Source organism: Microcaecilia unicolor, chromosome 12 (assembly GCF_901765095.1).
Source record: "Microcaecilia unicolor chromosome 12, aMicUni1.1, whole genome shotgun sequence".
Classification (NCBI taxonomy): Eukaryota; Metazoa; Chordata; class Amphibia; order Gymnophiona; family Siphonopidae; genus Microcaecilia; species Microcaecilia unicolor.
Genome location: NC_044042.1, coordinates 18,382,617 through 18,397,973, shown reverse-complemented (window position 1 = coordinate 18,397,973; position 15,357 = coordinate 18,382,617). Strand labels below are relative to the sequence as shown.

The 15,357-nt window shown below is 47.0% G+C and overlaps 1 protein-coding gene across 1 annotated transcript; it reads left to right on the top strand.

Annotated features, from left to right (window-relative positions):
• The first annotated feature begins 9,474 nt into the window (after positions 1 to 9,474).
• On the top strand, positions 9,475 to 11,139 carry LOC115481817 (potassium voltage-gated channel subfamily A member 3-like). Its single transcript, XM_030221226.1, has one exon. The coding sequence runs from the start codon at positions 9,475 to 9,477 to the stop codon at positions 11,137 to 11,139; it is 1,665 nt and encodes a 554-aa protein (XP_030077086.1).
• Positions 11,140 to 15,357: the final 4,218 nt, after the last annotated feature.

Sequence of the window (15,357 nt, the reverse complement as noted above, 5' to 3'; positions counted from 1 at the left end):
TGGAGGGTTAAGTGACTTGCCCAGAGTCAGAAGGAGCTGCAGTGGGAATCAAACTCAGTTCCCCAGGATCAAAGTCCACTGCACTAACCACTAGGCTACTAGGCTATGGAGTTACCAGTGGAGGAGAAGGGTGCAGATAAGAGAGATTTACCCAGTGAGGAGTGTAGGGAGAGATGAGAGTGGAGAGGTACTGAGGAGCTGCAGAGTGAATGCACTTGTAAGTCAATAAGAGGAGTTTGAACTGTATGCGGAAACGGATAGGGAGCCAGTGAAGTGACTTGAGGAGAGGGCTAATATGAGCATAGGAACACTGGCAGAATATAAGTCGTGCAGCAGAATTTTGAACAAATTGAAGGGGAGAGAGATGGCTTAGTGGGAGACCTGTGAGAAGCAAGTTGCAATAGCCTAAGCGAGAGGCATAAGCCGGTAGCTGCTCCCAGCTATACCAACCATAGACCTGGTGTAACAGCGCTTGCTAAATGTGGCAAGGACATGCATAACTTGTAGTATTCCGTAAGCAGCAGCACCCCTCGTGCCTTTCCCGTGCTTCACTTGAGTGCTCCTTTTGCATTTACATGCTATCTGGGGAATGAACCATTATATCTAGCACGGTACTTAAGTACCATATACTGCCTCATGTTCCCTTAGATCAACACAACGTCATCACCTTAATGTACCTAGCTACAGGGAAATATATCATGAACATACTAACAGCATATTCTTGGTTCAAGCCCTAGAACTCTGGAATTTGTTACCTATTCACTTGAGGCAACGTCAATCTTTAGATACTTTCAAAACTGATTTAAAAACGTTTCTTGTTAAGGCTGCCTTTTCAATTGATTAATGACCCTGCATTTATACACTTATTTTTGAGATCCTTTGGGTTCTGCTGAGACTCTGAATGCGTGTGCAGCAGCCCTCCTTGTTTTGACCCCTCTTTCCTATCTATGTTGTAGTTCTATTCCCTTCCTATTGTCAACTGTCTTGTCTACTGTATGCTTTCCCTCTTAAACTAGACTGTAAGTCGCCTAGATGGTTTTCCCGTAGGCGAGGTAGAAAGTTCTGAATGAACTTGAAACTTGATTAGTAATATCATATGTAATAATAATACAATACACAAACTTCACTACTATTGAATAACAAGAGCAGGGTTCCAAGCATGCCCAAGAGCTAACACTTACTAGTGTGAGCAAGGGATTTACTAAATAAAAATGCTTTCAACAGCTTATGAAATAAGAGGTAATTGGTAACGTATCTTAATGGATTAGGCAGAGCGTTTAGGTCTCTTTAGCTTGGAAAACAGATGGATGAGGGGAGATATGACTGAGGTCTACAAAATCCTGAGTGGTGTAAGCTTTACCTATCAAGGTACGAACATAAGAACATAAGAGTAGCCATACTGGGTCAGACCAGTGGTCCATCTAGCCCAGTATCCTGTTTTCCAAACAGTGGTCAAGCCGGGTCAGAAGTACCTGGCAGAAATCCAAGTCGTGGCAACACTCCATACTACAAATCCCAGGGCAAGCAGTTGCTTCCCATGTCTGTCTCAATAGCAGACTATGGACTTTTCCTCCAGGAATTTGTCCAAACCTTTTTTAAACCCAGATACGCTAACCGCTGTTACTACATCCTCCGGCAAAGATTTCCAGAGCTTAATTATTCGTTGAGTGAAAAAATATTTCCTCCTATTTGTTTTAAAAGTATTTCCATGTAACTTCCTCGAGTGTTCCCTACTCTTTGTACTTTTGGAACGAGTAAAAAATCTATTTACTTCTACTCATTCTACACCACTCAGGATTTTGTAGACCTCAGTCATATCTCCCCTCATCCATCTCTTTTCCAAGCTGAAGAGCCCTAACCTCTTTAGCCTTTCTTCATACGAGAGGAGTTCCATTCCCTTTATCATTTTGGTCGCTCTTCTTTGAACCTTTTCTAATTCCATTTTTGATATGCGACGATCAAAACTGAGTGCAATACTCAAGGTGCGGACGCACCCTGAAGCGAAACAAAGGCATTATAGTATTTTCGGTTTTATTCACCATCCCTTTCATAATGTTTCCTAGCATCCTGTTTGCATTTTTGACCACCGGTGCCGCCGCACACCAAACTTGAACCCCAGCTTCAATAACATATCATAAAGATCCTGAACACATCTTAGCCCCCTTAACGCCCCACCATGTCAGCCAGCTAGGACAGTGTTAGTGGCATGGACCTCCATGCCTACCTATACCAGGTCACCTGACTCTCCAACCTGCTGGCTTTTTTTTTCCAAGATTTTTTTTTATTGATTTTAGTACAATGTAAATAGTACCTAACATTAACCAAAAGAAATAAAGATGCATTATGGAGATATATAATGGATTATAGTGTGGCTTTTGGAACTTCAAGTAAGCTCATCTCACGATGAGCTGACACCTGTAGCTCGGGTGTCCGCCCGCTGCAACATCCCAGCCAACACAGAGCCCCTGGGAAAATAATCCCCACATCACAACCCCCACCTCCAAATCTCAGCACTCAAGGGGAGGGCAGATGGGTAAGTCGCCTCCGAGAAGCAGAACGAAGACCCTGCACCTCAGAGACACCCCTTGCTTCCCTCTCTCTCTCCTCCCCCCCCCCCCCCGACATCTGCCAATCTTGGTCTGGGGTCTTGGTGGCGTGAAAGGCTGCTTACTCATGAATTAGCCAATCCCCCCCCCCCTCGCAAGGCTCCTGACCTCCCTTTCCTCTCTGCCTGCTACTAGTCCACTTTGAAAGATATAGATTGGACACGGTGACACACAGAACAATGGTTAAAGTAGATTGACGGGTTTTCAGGAGAAATTAATTTACCCTTTCATCAGGTCAAACCACAAAGAGCTGTTAAAAAGGCAGAGGTTAGTGTTGCCTGAATATACAAATGAATCATAGATTATATGACAATGGTAGCGTGAGGGAGGGGGAAAAGAAGAGGGGGTAGTGTGTTTCGCGGAGTGGTGAGGAGGCTGACAGAGAGACAAGGGATTTATGTGTGGTGTTGAGCGAGGAAGCCTGTGTCCCTGTCAAGTTCTTCTATTTTTGTTGTGAAGTCTCAGTTTTATTTGGACCATCTCACCCAAAACAGCAAGAGCCAGGCACCGCTTTCGAATGGGGACGGGAGAACATTTTTCCATTCACGGTGCTGCTGCTTCAATGACCTTATGTCAAGATATTCAAACGGAAATTCACAATTATCCAAGAAGATAAGACATTCAAAATGAAAAGAATCAGACACTACCCCCAGGTCTTACACATCCTCTCCTAGTGCTTTCTCCCACCTCCCCAAGCACAAGCCTCTTCTGCTCGGATCCATCCTCTGGGCCCCTGGTTAATAGAAACAGCAAAGAAAAGCCTGTTCGTAATGCAGATGGGGAAATGGCCAAGGGAGGTGAGCATGATACCAGGGGCCGCCGGGGGGGGGGGGGGCAGGAGGGGCAAGGGGGGCCCGGCACCAGGGTCTCTCTCTCTCTCTCCTGCTCCTGATGGGATCCGGGTGCTCATGTCCCAACAGGAGCAGGAGAGAGAAAACTCTGGCGCTAGGCCCCCCTTGGAGACTGGGGAGGACCCGGAGGAACAGACACAGCAGGCTGGCGGGGGGGGGGGGGGGGGGGGGGGCCCTGCCAGCAAGAGATCTACCTCCGCTGCTCTTCTTCACAGTATGCCAAATTGCCTTCCAAGCGACTGATTTTCCCCTCAGGCCGTGCATGCTCAGTTTTGAAATAGAGCATGTGTGACCTGAGAGAAAAAGCAGCTGCAGGGGAAGGCCACAGTGGCAGAAGGAAGAAGAGCAAGGCTGGAGGAAAAGTCTTCTGCTGGCGGGGACTTGGGATCCCCGCCAGCCAAGGTATTCACAGTTGCGGTGGCAGGAAATGGGTGGCAGCGACAATCCTGGGTAGTGGGGCTGCGGCAGCGACAAACCTTGGGGGGGGGGGGGGGCGGGGGGGCGGGCCCTGCGGCGACAGCAGCCCTGCCCTGCCCTGGGCCCAGCTCAGTCTCTCGGCAGCCCTGCATGATACAGCCACTGAGGTTCCACCCTCCCCTTCCCATCTTTTTGATCCCTGTGGTTTCAGAGCCAGAACGCCAGCCCGTCCTAGTACCTCCTTGATAAGCCTCAAACGGAGAAGGAAGACACGTGAAAGAGGAGAAAAGGGAGAGGATAGAGAAGAGCAGAGAGGTAGAAGGAAACTAAAAAGAATCATAAAAAGTAATATTTAAAAATGTAAAGTAAATTTTGACAAAATTGCAGTAAAAATAGGTAGGAGGAGAGAAGCATCAGAGGGAGAGGGGGAGGCGGGATCTCCCCCTCCCTCCCTCCCAGGAAGGGGTGACCAGGAGGTGGAGGTAGCAGTGTTAAGGGCCTGATGAAGGTCACTAGTGAATCAACGCAGCTGAGGATCAAGGTCCTGGGGCATACTGGGGAGTTTTCTTTGTTAACTTTTTAGAACTCCATTAATGATTTTCAGAGACATCCAGGGTGGCCCATTCCATAGAGTGAGATGTACCACTCCAATGAGTGAGACTGAAGGCACATGAGAGGAGAGGTTTTTCTCACAGTGCATTGGGAGTATAAATGTGAACATACTTTCCTGTTGTATTTCTTTGCAAGCATCTCCCTTCTACAGCGCTGCGTAACCCTGGTAGCGCTTTAGAAATGTTAAATAGTAGTAGTAGTAGTAGTATTTTCTATCCCCCCCCCCCCCAAGTCTAGCATCTCTCTAGATTTCTCCTCCCCAGGTCTAGCATCTCCTCTCTTGGTCTTCTCCCCAGTCTAGCATTTCCCTTCTCACTCTTCTCTTCCAGTCTAGCATCTCTCCTTTCTCCCTCACCAGTCTAGTCTCTTCCTCCCCAGTGTACTATTTCACAATGTCCTCTCCCTTCTCTCCACTTCCATGGTCCAGCATCTCCCTGTCGTTTCTTTTCTCTCTCCACTTACTACTACTATTTAGCATTTCTGTAGCGCTACAAGGCGTACGCAGCGCTGCACAAACATAGAAGAAAGACAGTCCCTGCTCACTTCCTTCAGTCCCCATACCTTAGTCCAATGTCCCCTTTTTTCCCTTCTCCAGCAGTTCCCCTATCTTGCTGCTGTGGTTGGCAGTCAGAACGGAGCTAAGATGGAAAGGAAGTGTAGGACCTTTTAATTTAGGTTGTGCTGGAGGCCTGCCGTGTCCCTGCCCACTATGATATTGATGTATAGAAGAAGGACAAAGTCCCCAAGTAGACAACAACAAAGTGAAACAGTGAGGCAAATAATCAAATGAAGACAATCCAATTAAAATAATATTCATCAACCAGAGCCAATGTCACATATAATGGGACTCGACATGGCTGTGTTTCGGCAATGCCTGCATCAGGAGTCATAAAGTTCTAAAAAGCCCGTGTCACTGATGGGAGTTGGTGATGAACCTTTTGGCACAGACAGACCTGGCTACTGCCCAATATGAAGCATAAAGTATCAGCTGCAAAAGCATTAAAAACTTTGTGTTATTCTAATTGGATTGTCTTTGTTTGATTATTTGCCTCACCTGCCCATTATGAGAGACAGACCTCCTTTTATGAAGTGGGTGGGGGACAAAGGCCTCCAACGCCGCCCGGGCTGAAAGGTCCCGCACGTCCTTTCCACCTTCGCTCCTCATGCAGCTGATGGGACTGTCTTTCTTCTATGTTTGTGCAGCGCTGCGTACGCCTTGTAGCGCTATAGAAATGCTAAATAGTAGTAGTAGTAATAAATGAGAGGAGGAGGCCTTGGCACGTGAGCTGGACAACGGGTCCTGATGCGTGTGTCACACACACTTAATGCATGTGAGTTGGTATATCTGGATTTTTGTAACCTGTTACCCTCTGCCAGATGGAGCTGCAAATTGCCAAGTTCCACGAGGGGGACTTTTTGGCCAGTCTTGATTTTCAAATTATATTCTCCAAAGCAGAGTGATATTTGTAGTCTCTGAAATCACTGCTCTAGAGTCCAGGATATCTAGAGTCAGTTAATCTGACTGGCCATGGGAGCCAACTTTTCAAAATTATTGGGGGTGCTAAGCCCAGTGGAAATAATAACCCCTCCCTGGACATATACAAGTAATGTTCTCAATCCTGAGGGTGCTCAAGCACCCACAGCACCCACAGAGCCGGCTCCTATGTGACTGGCTTAAAATCTCCTTCCTTACGCATCCCCCTGGATTTCTCCTGTCCTTCCCTGTATGTGTCCTTGCTTCTCTTGCTTCTCCCTCCCTGACTCTTTCTCCAAAGTGTGTCTTTTACTACTACTACTACTATTTAGCATTTCTATAGCGCTACAAGGCGTATGCAGCGCTGCACAAACATAGAAGAAAGACAGTCCCTGCTCAAAGAGCTATGTAATAAAAGTGAGCCAAGTATAGGACAATCAAGCCATTGTGACATCACTGATGAGGTTGGCTCTTATTGGTGGCCTGAGGCATTATGACATTACTACTACTACTACTACTACTTAGCATTTCTATAGCGCTGCCAGGGTTACGCAGCGCTGTACAAGTTTAACACAGGGAAGGACCGTCCCTGCTCAAAAGAGCTTACAATCTAAAGGTTACAAACTATGTAGTCAGTGTAGGTATCAAGAGTGGGGAAGGTGGTTATGCGCCAAAAGCAAGGGAGAAGAGATGGGTTTTGAGTAAGGACTTGAAGATGGGCAGGGAGGGCGCATGACGTATGGGCTCGGGAAGGCTGTTCCAGGCATATGGTGATGCGAGGCAGAATGGGCGGAGTCTGGAGTTAGCGGTGGTGGAGAAGGGTACAGATAGGAGTGATTTGTCCTGAGAGCGGAAGTTACGGGTGGGAACATACGGGGAGAGGAGGGTAGAGAGGTAATGGGGGGCTGCAGATTGAGTGCATTTGAAGGTTAAAAGGAGAAGCTTGAACTGTATACGGTAGCGGATTGGGAGCCAGTGAAGTGACTTGAGGAGAGGGGTGATATGAGAGTATCGGTTCACGCAGTAGATAAGACGTGCGGCAGAATTTTGGACAGATTGAAGGGGGGATTGATGGTTAAGCGGGAGGCCAGTGAGAAGAAGGTTGCAATAGTCAAGACGAGAGGTGACGAGCGAGTGGACGAGGGTTCGGGTGGTCTGTTCAGAGAGGAATGGGCGAATTTTGCTAATATTATAGAGGAAGAAGCGACAGGTCTTAGCTGTCTGCTGGATATGGGCAGAGAAGGAGAGGGAGGAGTCGAAGATGACTCCGAGATTGCGGGCTGAAGCGACGGGGAGGATGAGGGCGTTGTCAACAGAGACGGAAAGTGGGGGAAGAGGAGAAGAGGGTTTGGGTGGAAAGACAAGGGCAATTTGACAAACTGAAGAGTAGCAAATCACCTGGACCAGATGGTGCTCATCCCAGAGTATTGATAGAATTGAAAAATGAACTTGCAGAACTATTGCTAGTAATATGTAATTTATCTTTAAAATTAAGCATGGTACTGGAAGACTGGAGGGTGGCCAATGTAACTTCGATTTTTAAAAAAAAGGTCCAGAGGTGATCTGGGAAATTGTAGACCGGTGAGCCTGACATCAGTGTCAGGCAAAATGGTAGAGACTATTACAAAGAACAAAACTACAGAGCACATTGAAAAAATGGATCAATGAGATAAAGCCAACATCACAATATTAGCTCTGGTTACAAGAGACTACTACTACTACTATTTAGTATTTCTATAGCGCTACAAGGCGTACGCAGCGCTGCACAAACATAGAAGAAAGACAGTCCCTGCTCAAAGAGCTTACAATCTAGTAGACAAAAAATAAAGCAAACAAATCAATTAATGTGTAGAGGAAAGAGGAGAGGAGGGTAGGTGGAGGCGAGTGGATACAAGTGGTTACCAGTCGAAAGCAATGTTAAAGAGGTGGGCTTTCAGTCTAGATTTAAAGATGGTCAAGGATGGGGCAAGACGTAGGGGCTCAGGATCAGGAAGTCTATTCCAGCCAGGCATAGGGCGCAGCAAGACGGAAGGAGCGAAGTCTGTGTCCCTACTTTTCTTTCTTTCTCAAGCTCTCACCTGCTTTCTTGCTCTGTCTGCAAGGCCCAGCATCTTGCAGCCAGGGTTTTAAGGAAGCTCATAAGGTTCTGGGACTCTGGAAATGAAGGGATCAGAGGGGAAAAGGGGGAGGGTAAGTATATTATGGCTGTTCCCACCTATTTTAACCAACTCCCCAGCTCTGCACAAGCAGGTTGTTCGGCTGCATCTCCTGTGACTCATAAGCCACCTTAGTAATCACTATAGAAACAGAAGCTTCCTCCCCTCCCTCCTTAACAAAGGGATCATTTTTTTTCCTTTTTATTAACAAGTGGAACAGCCTCCCTCTCTTTCTCCCTAGAGGCATTGCACCGGATCTAGCAGCTAGACTTTTTCAGCTCACCAAAGCCATGAGTGTGGGACCTTCTCCCCGTCTCTCAAGTGCCCCCCATAATTTTTTCCCTTTCTGGAGCTTATGGCTTCCCTGTCTGTACAGTTTCCTTTCTCCAAACTCTTTCTTTGAGGGTGCTGTTTATTTTGAGAGAGAGAGGGGGTGGGGGTGGGGGGGGGGGGCAGGCCAGGTCTCTTTTCCCTCTCCTGCTTTTCTGAAAGGGAGCATCTCTCTTCTTCTCCTTGCTTCTAAAGGGGTGGCATATCTCCCCTCCCCTGCTTTTGTGAGAGGGGGGTATCTCTCCCCTTCTCCCCTTTTCTAAAGTGCAGTCATATCCCCCCCCCCCCTCCCCTGCTTTTCTGAAAGGAAGCATATTCCATCTTCTAAAGGGGGAGGGGGATATCTCCCCCCCCATCTGCTTTTGTGAAAGGGACATATCTGTACCTGTATACAATATATAAACCACTTTGGTCTGTGGATCTGGAAAACTTAAGATTTTTCAGAATCTACTTTCATCAGGTTGTATCACAGAAAGGCAGTGAATCGAATGCATGACCTGGCCCTTCTGAATGGAGGCTTCTAATTTCTCTCCTTCCCTATTCTAAAAGCTTGTCTCCCTTCCTTTTCTGAAAGGGGGGGGGGGGGGGAAATCTTGTCTCCTTTTGTTCTCTTGCTTTTCAGACATCAACCATTCCACCCCAGAATCCTCAAACTCTGTCCTCTGGGCTGGTCCATTCCAGACATCCCACGGGGAGGGGAAGGAAGGGGGGGGGGGGGGTACTCTGGGCATATTCCATTTGTGCCAGGCAGCTACAGAGCTGCAGCACCTCTCACACAGACACAGACAGCTTCTCATAGCAGCTGCAACGCTGCCTCCTCCTTAGCGGCAAATCTCCTTAGTAACCTCTGGATTACGTGTATATATATAGATATAGATATGGATATATAAATAAAAGCAGAGAGAAAAGAGGACAGAGCAGGAGAAAGAAAGAAGAGGAGGAAACAACGGCTGAGTTCTGGCTCCGAGCAGGAGGAGGAGGAGGAGAAGGCGGTGGCTCTCCTCGCCCCGCCGTCCCTCGCCTTCTTTATGGACGAGCATCTCAGCCTCCTGCACTCGCCGCCACCCTCCTCCTCCTCCTCCTCTGCCCGCCACCGCGCCCCCAGCTGTAGCAGCAGCAGCAACATTGTCAACCCAGGCTACACAGAGGCAGGAGAGCCGGACGGCATGACGGTGGCATTGGCACCTGGTGAAGAGGAGACAGCTGTCCTGGCAGGGCACTCTCCAGAGCAACAGCAACAGGAGCCAGAGGCGGAGCGCTACGAACCAGACCACGAATGCTGTGAGCGGGTGGTGATCAACATCTCTGGGTTGCGCTTTGAGACACAGCTGCGGACACTGGCCCAATTCCCTGACACGTTGCTGGGTGACCCCAGGAAGCGTATGAGGTACTTTGACCCATTACGCAATGAGTACTTTTTTGACCGCAACCGGCCCAGCTTTGATGCCATACTCTACTACTACCAGTCTGGTGGCCGGATCCGCCGGCCTGTCAATGTACCCATTGACATCTTCTCTGAGGAGATCCGCTTCTATCAGCTGGGCGAGGAGGCCATGGAGAAGTTTCGTGAGGACGAGGGATTCATACGGGAAGAGGAACGACCATTACCTGCTGGTGAGCTCCAGCGACAGATCTGGCTCCTCTTTGAGTACCCAGAGAGCTCTGGGCCAGCCCGGGGCATTGCCATAGTTTCAGTGTTGGTCATCCTTATCTCCATTGTCATCTTCTGCCTAGAGACCTTACCTGAGTTTCGTGACGATAAGGAGTACAATGGACCCCTGGTGGCGGTGCCGCCCTTGGGGGTCAATGGTACCAACCTTGGACCCTATGCCAGTGGCTCCTTCACTGACCCTTTCTTTGTGGTAGAGACCCTCTGCATTATCTGGTTCTCCTTTGAGCTTCTTGTCAGATTCTTTACCTGCCCAAGCAAGGCTGCCTTCTCCAAGAATATCATGAACATTATTGACATTGTAGCAATTATCCCTTACTTCATCACTCTGGGCACCGAGTTGGCTGAGAGGCAAGGCAACGGACAACAAGCAATGTCACTGGCCATCCTGCGGGTCATCCGGCTGGTGCGGGTGTTCCGCATCTTCAAGCTGTCCCGCCACTCCAAGGGGTTGCAGATCTTGGGGCAGACTCTCAAAGCCAGTATGCGGGAACTGGGTCTACTTATCTTCTTCCTCTTCATTGGGGTCATCCTCTTCTCCAGTGCTGTCTACTTTGCTGAGGCTGATGACCCCAAATCGGGCTTCAATAGCATCCCTGATGCGTTCTGGTGGGCGGTGGTCACCATGACCACTGTGGGCTATGGGGATATGCACCCAATCACCATTGGGGGCAAAATTGTGGGCTCTCTTTGTGCCATTGCTGGTGTGTTGACTATTGCTTTGCCTGTGCCTGTGATTGTCTCCAACTTCAACTACTTTTACCACCGGGAGACAGAAGGTGAAGAGCAAGCTCAGTACTTGCATGTGGGTAGCTGTCAGCACCTTTCCTCCACGGAAGACCTAAAAAAGACACGCAGTTCTTCCACGCTCAGTAAGTCTGAGTACATGGTGATTGAGGAAAGCATCAACCCCGGGGATTTCAAACCGTCCACCTTCAAAACTGGTAACTGTACCTCTACCACCACCACTATCACGAACAACCCTAACTGCGTGAATGTCAAAAAGATATTCACGGATGTTTGAACATTAAATGTGTGCGCGTGCCTATGAAAAAAAAGAGTCACCACCATCGGTATCCGTGTGCCCTTTGTTTTTGTGCATTTTTCTGACCATTATCTTTTAGGATACCATGCTCACATGGTTAGGTATGGGAATAAGCGAAAGTGCTGCACTCTGGCTAGGAACAGCTGGATCTGGGATTTGCGTTTTTGCAAGCTCAACTTCCTTTCTCCGAATGGCAGAGGTGAGCTGCTTTGCTTTCTCTTCTTGTGTCCTGAACAACCTGTTGGATTTTTAAAACAAATAAGCTTAGCTCAACAAATGAATAACAGAGAAAAAAGTACAGCAGAGGGCAAGTTAACCTTAAAACGAAAATAATGTGGTTCCAATGATTAAGATTTTAAAATTGTAAATCTAAGTTATTTGCTTTGCCTTATCTGACACATTGTTGATTTTTCTATTTAAATGCTTTATAAAATTCAAACCCTTTTTGCCTGATCAAAAATCCAGTTAGGCAAATTTTGATTTAGAATGGAAAATGACCAGATTTTGTATAGATGACTGCTGTCTTGCCCTTTTAAGAATTTTTTACAGATACTCAAAAGTCATGGAGGAAAATCTCAAACTTTAATTAGGGATTAAATAATTTATAATTATGGTCCTGTTGATTACACTGCTGTGCTAGTATGCAAAATGCAATTGCAGCAGGGATGGATGTGCCAATCTCTTTCCCCGTAGATGTAACATGGGGAAAAACTCTTGAGTATATTCGACCCTAAGAATCAGCTTCTCTCTAGAGTAGGTTAGGATTAGGGAAAAAGCCAAGCCGAAAGCCACGAGGACTAAAAATCAAAGACAGATACAAATATTGCTGACCACTTGATAGTCTTTCTTCTCCAAAATAATGTTTCTGCATACAAGGAGAAAATTAAACAGGCGGACAGGCCTTCCATCGGAAGTTACTAATTCTGACCTGGGTGATGCAGTTACCACAGCAACGCCAGTTTCCTGGGAAACCTGAAAAGGTTGTCATGGCATCCCTTTCCTGTTTCCATGGGAACCCTCCAGATGGTTCCCACTTTCTGTGAAATGGAAAAGCCGCCGCTTCGGTAAAAACGCATAGAGAAAGTTTAATCCCAGAAAGATTCACAAGGGGTAATCATTACAACATGCATTTTTTACATTTAGGCAAACAAACAAAAAATATACAATGAAAACAAATCAAAGTCATGGACAGGTGTACAAATTACCAACCAGAGAGAGATCATTTTCTTCTTATAATATTCTGCTGTATATACAGAATCTAGGAAAGTGATCTGTACTGAGCAAAGTACTTCCTTACTAGGAAGCAACCCAACAGGCGGACATACTCTTCGGGAGATGTTTCAGCTTGTTGCATAATTCAATCTGGACGCAATTGTTAATGATTTTCAAGTACTGTTTCAGAATAAGGGATTAATGCACCTACCGAAACTGGTAGAAAACATCCTTTAGCTAAAGAAATTCTTGACCGTTGGTTATGTATGGAGCAGCACTTAAGGATGCCACGTGGACTTGTATAATGCAATGGAATTCAGCCTTTCAAAGGAGAAACAGAGGACAGTCTAAAAGAGCTAGGAGGAAAAGCCTGCCTGGTCTCCACCACACGCCAGAGGCCTGCCGCACAACATGAAAAAGAGGTGAGTTGTGTTCTTTCTTCTGAGTCTGGCAAGTTAAGAGTGCAGCCAGTTATATAAGCTTTTATCTCATAGAAAGGGCACCCCGCAAGCCAGATTTTCATTCTCAGCAGCCAGTTCATGCAGGGAAACATTTATGTTTAAAAGATCAGCCATTTTGTTTTGACAAGTAGACCTATGATCTGATCAGGCTAGAGTGTCCAGGGCTAGGATAGGGTAGACTAGCATGAAAATCCAGCTCCTACACTGCCAGGCATACTTGACTTGAGCCTGAAATCAAGGGCAGTCTGGCATGGGCTCATCCTTCCTCCCCCTCCCCCCCACCGCCAATCTTATTATAAACTGGTATCCTGCTCCCTCTGCTGGGCATAAACTGAAAAGCTAGTGATCCCTAGTCCAGTCCTAGAGGAGCCCCTAGCCCTCTGGGTTTTAGAATTATCTATAATGAATATGGTAGTGCATGTAAATCGATCTCATGAATAATCATTATGGATATTGTGAAAACCAGACTGGCTAGGGCTCCTGTAGATGTGGCTCTGTTGTTTTGGAAGACTCTCAGATGGTTAAATGGCAGAAGTGTCTTTTGAAGGTGGTGAAAGATGCCCTTGAAAGGTGCATGCCATCTTTACAACCAGCGGTACCTTTTCCAAATGGATTCATCAAATTCCACTGAATTCTGCCAAGATAGTATATTAGGATGCAAATTAGGTGACTACGGTGGTAGTTTTTGAAAGGTTTTCCCTATAGAAAACTGGGTTTTATATATGGAACAAACCATTTCGAAAATGAATCACTGCATACACATTTAAAACTATGCATCAGCAGCAATCCTACGCATAACTTAAGATGCGTTTAAGTGGGCATTCCTGGGGAGGGCGTTTATATATATATCCCAGTAGGTACACGCATATAAACATTATACCTTCTGCAGAGCATGTAGCTTCTATACACATGTAAGCGGAAATTCTATAAGTGGGCACCATACAGTGGTCAGCCTATTCTCTAATGGCATCTCAGCACCTATATACAGATGTGAAGCGTTTGTTTACACTTTCAAACAACAACAAAACCAGGGCACACAAGATGAAGCTAGAATATGGTAGATTTAAAACAAACAGGAGAAAGTTTTTCTTTACTCAGCCGTGTAGTTGGACTCTGGAACTCGTTGCCGGAGAATGTAGTGATAGCAGCTGGCCTTATGGAGTTTAAGGGGGGGGGGGGGGGTTTGGGCAGATTCCAGAGGGAAAAGTCCATTGAACATTATTAATTTTTTTTTTTTGGGGGGGGGGGGGGGGGGGGGGTTGCCGGATTCTTGAAGCCTGGATTGGCCGCTGTCGGAGACAGGATGCTGGGCTTGATGGACCATTGGTCTTTTCCCAGTATGGCGGTGCTTATGTACTTATATGCCATTACAAAATGCTAGCATAACCTGGTATCGGTGCGCCTTACAATCAGTTGCTCGCTATTACACCAGCCATAGAGCTGATGTAACTGTGAGCATCTAAATGTAAGGCTGCCAACTGGATCCAAATTCAAAGGACAGAGCTGATCCAGTCCTGGGGTTACCCCATTGCATGCTGGGCCTTGTAGTCTTCCTTTCCTTAGGGAATCAAAAGGGGAAAATCAGAACTACAAGTCCCTGCATGCAACAGGGTAAACCCAGGACTGGATCAATCCTATCCTGTGAATCTGGATCCGGTTGGCAGCCTTAACTAAATGCAGCAAGGGTATATGTAACTTACTGTGTTGTGTAACTGGGAGCCCCGCCCATTACCTGCCCATGTATACGCCCTCTTGCATTTACACACTATCTGCCGGGTTCTATATAGCGCGCCTAGAGATTCAGGTGTATTCTGTAACAATGTGCGTAATTTAATTGGCTTAAAGAGCCAATCAGCGTTTTTAACAGCTCTTGACAAGCAATAATGAGCACTAATTGGCAATAATTAGAATTTACGCGAATTACTTGCTAAGCGTATTCTGTAATAAACTGTGCCTAAATTCTAATGCGCGTAGTTCAAAAAGGGCCTGGCTGTGGTCGGGGAAATGGACGCATGTAGTTATAGAATATGATCCACTGTGTGTAAATCTACATACACGGCTTTACGCCATATTTTTATTTTTGTAAACGGAGGCCTGTTCTGTATACCATGCCTAAATCTAGGCATTGCTCATAGAATACTCTTAGGCAGAAATGTGTACCACATGGATTTTTTAGGCGCTTTGTATAGAATCCGGCCCTATGCCGCTTATGTGCTGTGTTGGGCAGTAATATATTACCAGTATGTATTACTTTTAAAAGTAACAAATAATCAGTGGCATACCAAGGGGGGGAGGGGGTGGGGGCGGTCCGCCCCGGGTGCACGCCCGTCAGTGTCGTTGGTTTCCATGCTCCCTTTGCCCCGGAACAGGAAGTAACCTGTTCCGGGGCAGAGGGAGCATGGAAACCAACAACGCTGACCGGCGCGCGGCACCCCCCCCCCAGCGGCGTGCACCCGGGGGGGGGGCGGTCTTTCACCAGGGTGGGGGGGTGTCCCTTCGCCAGGGGGGGGTCGCACTGCACGGG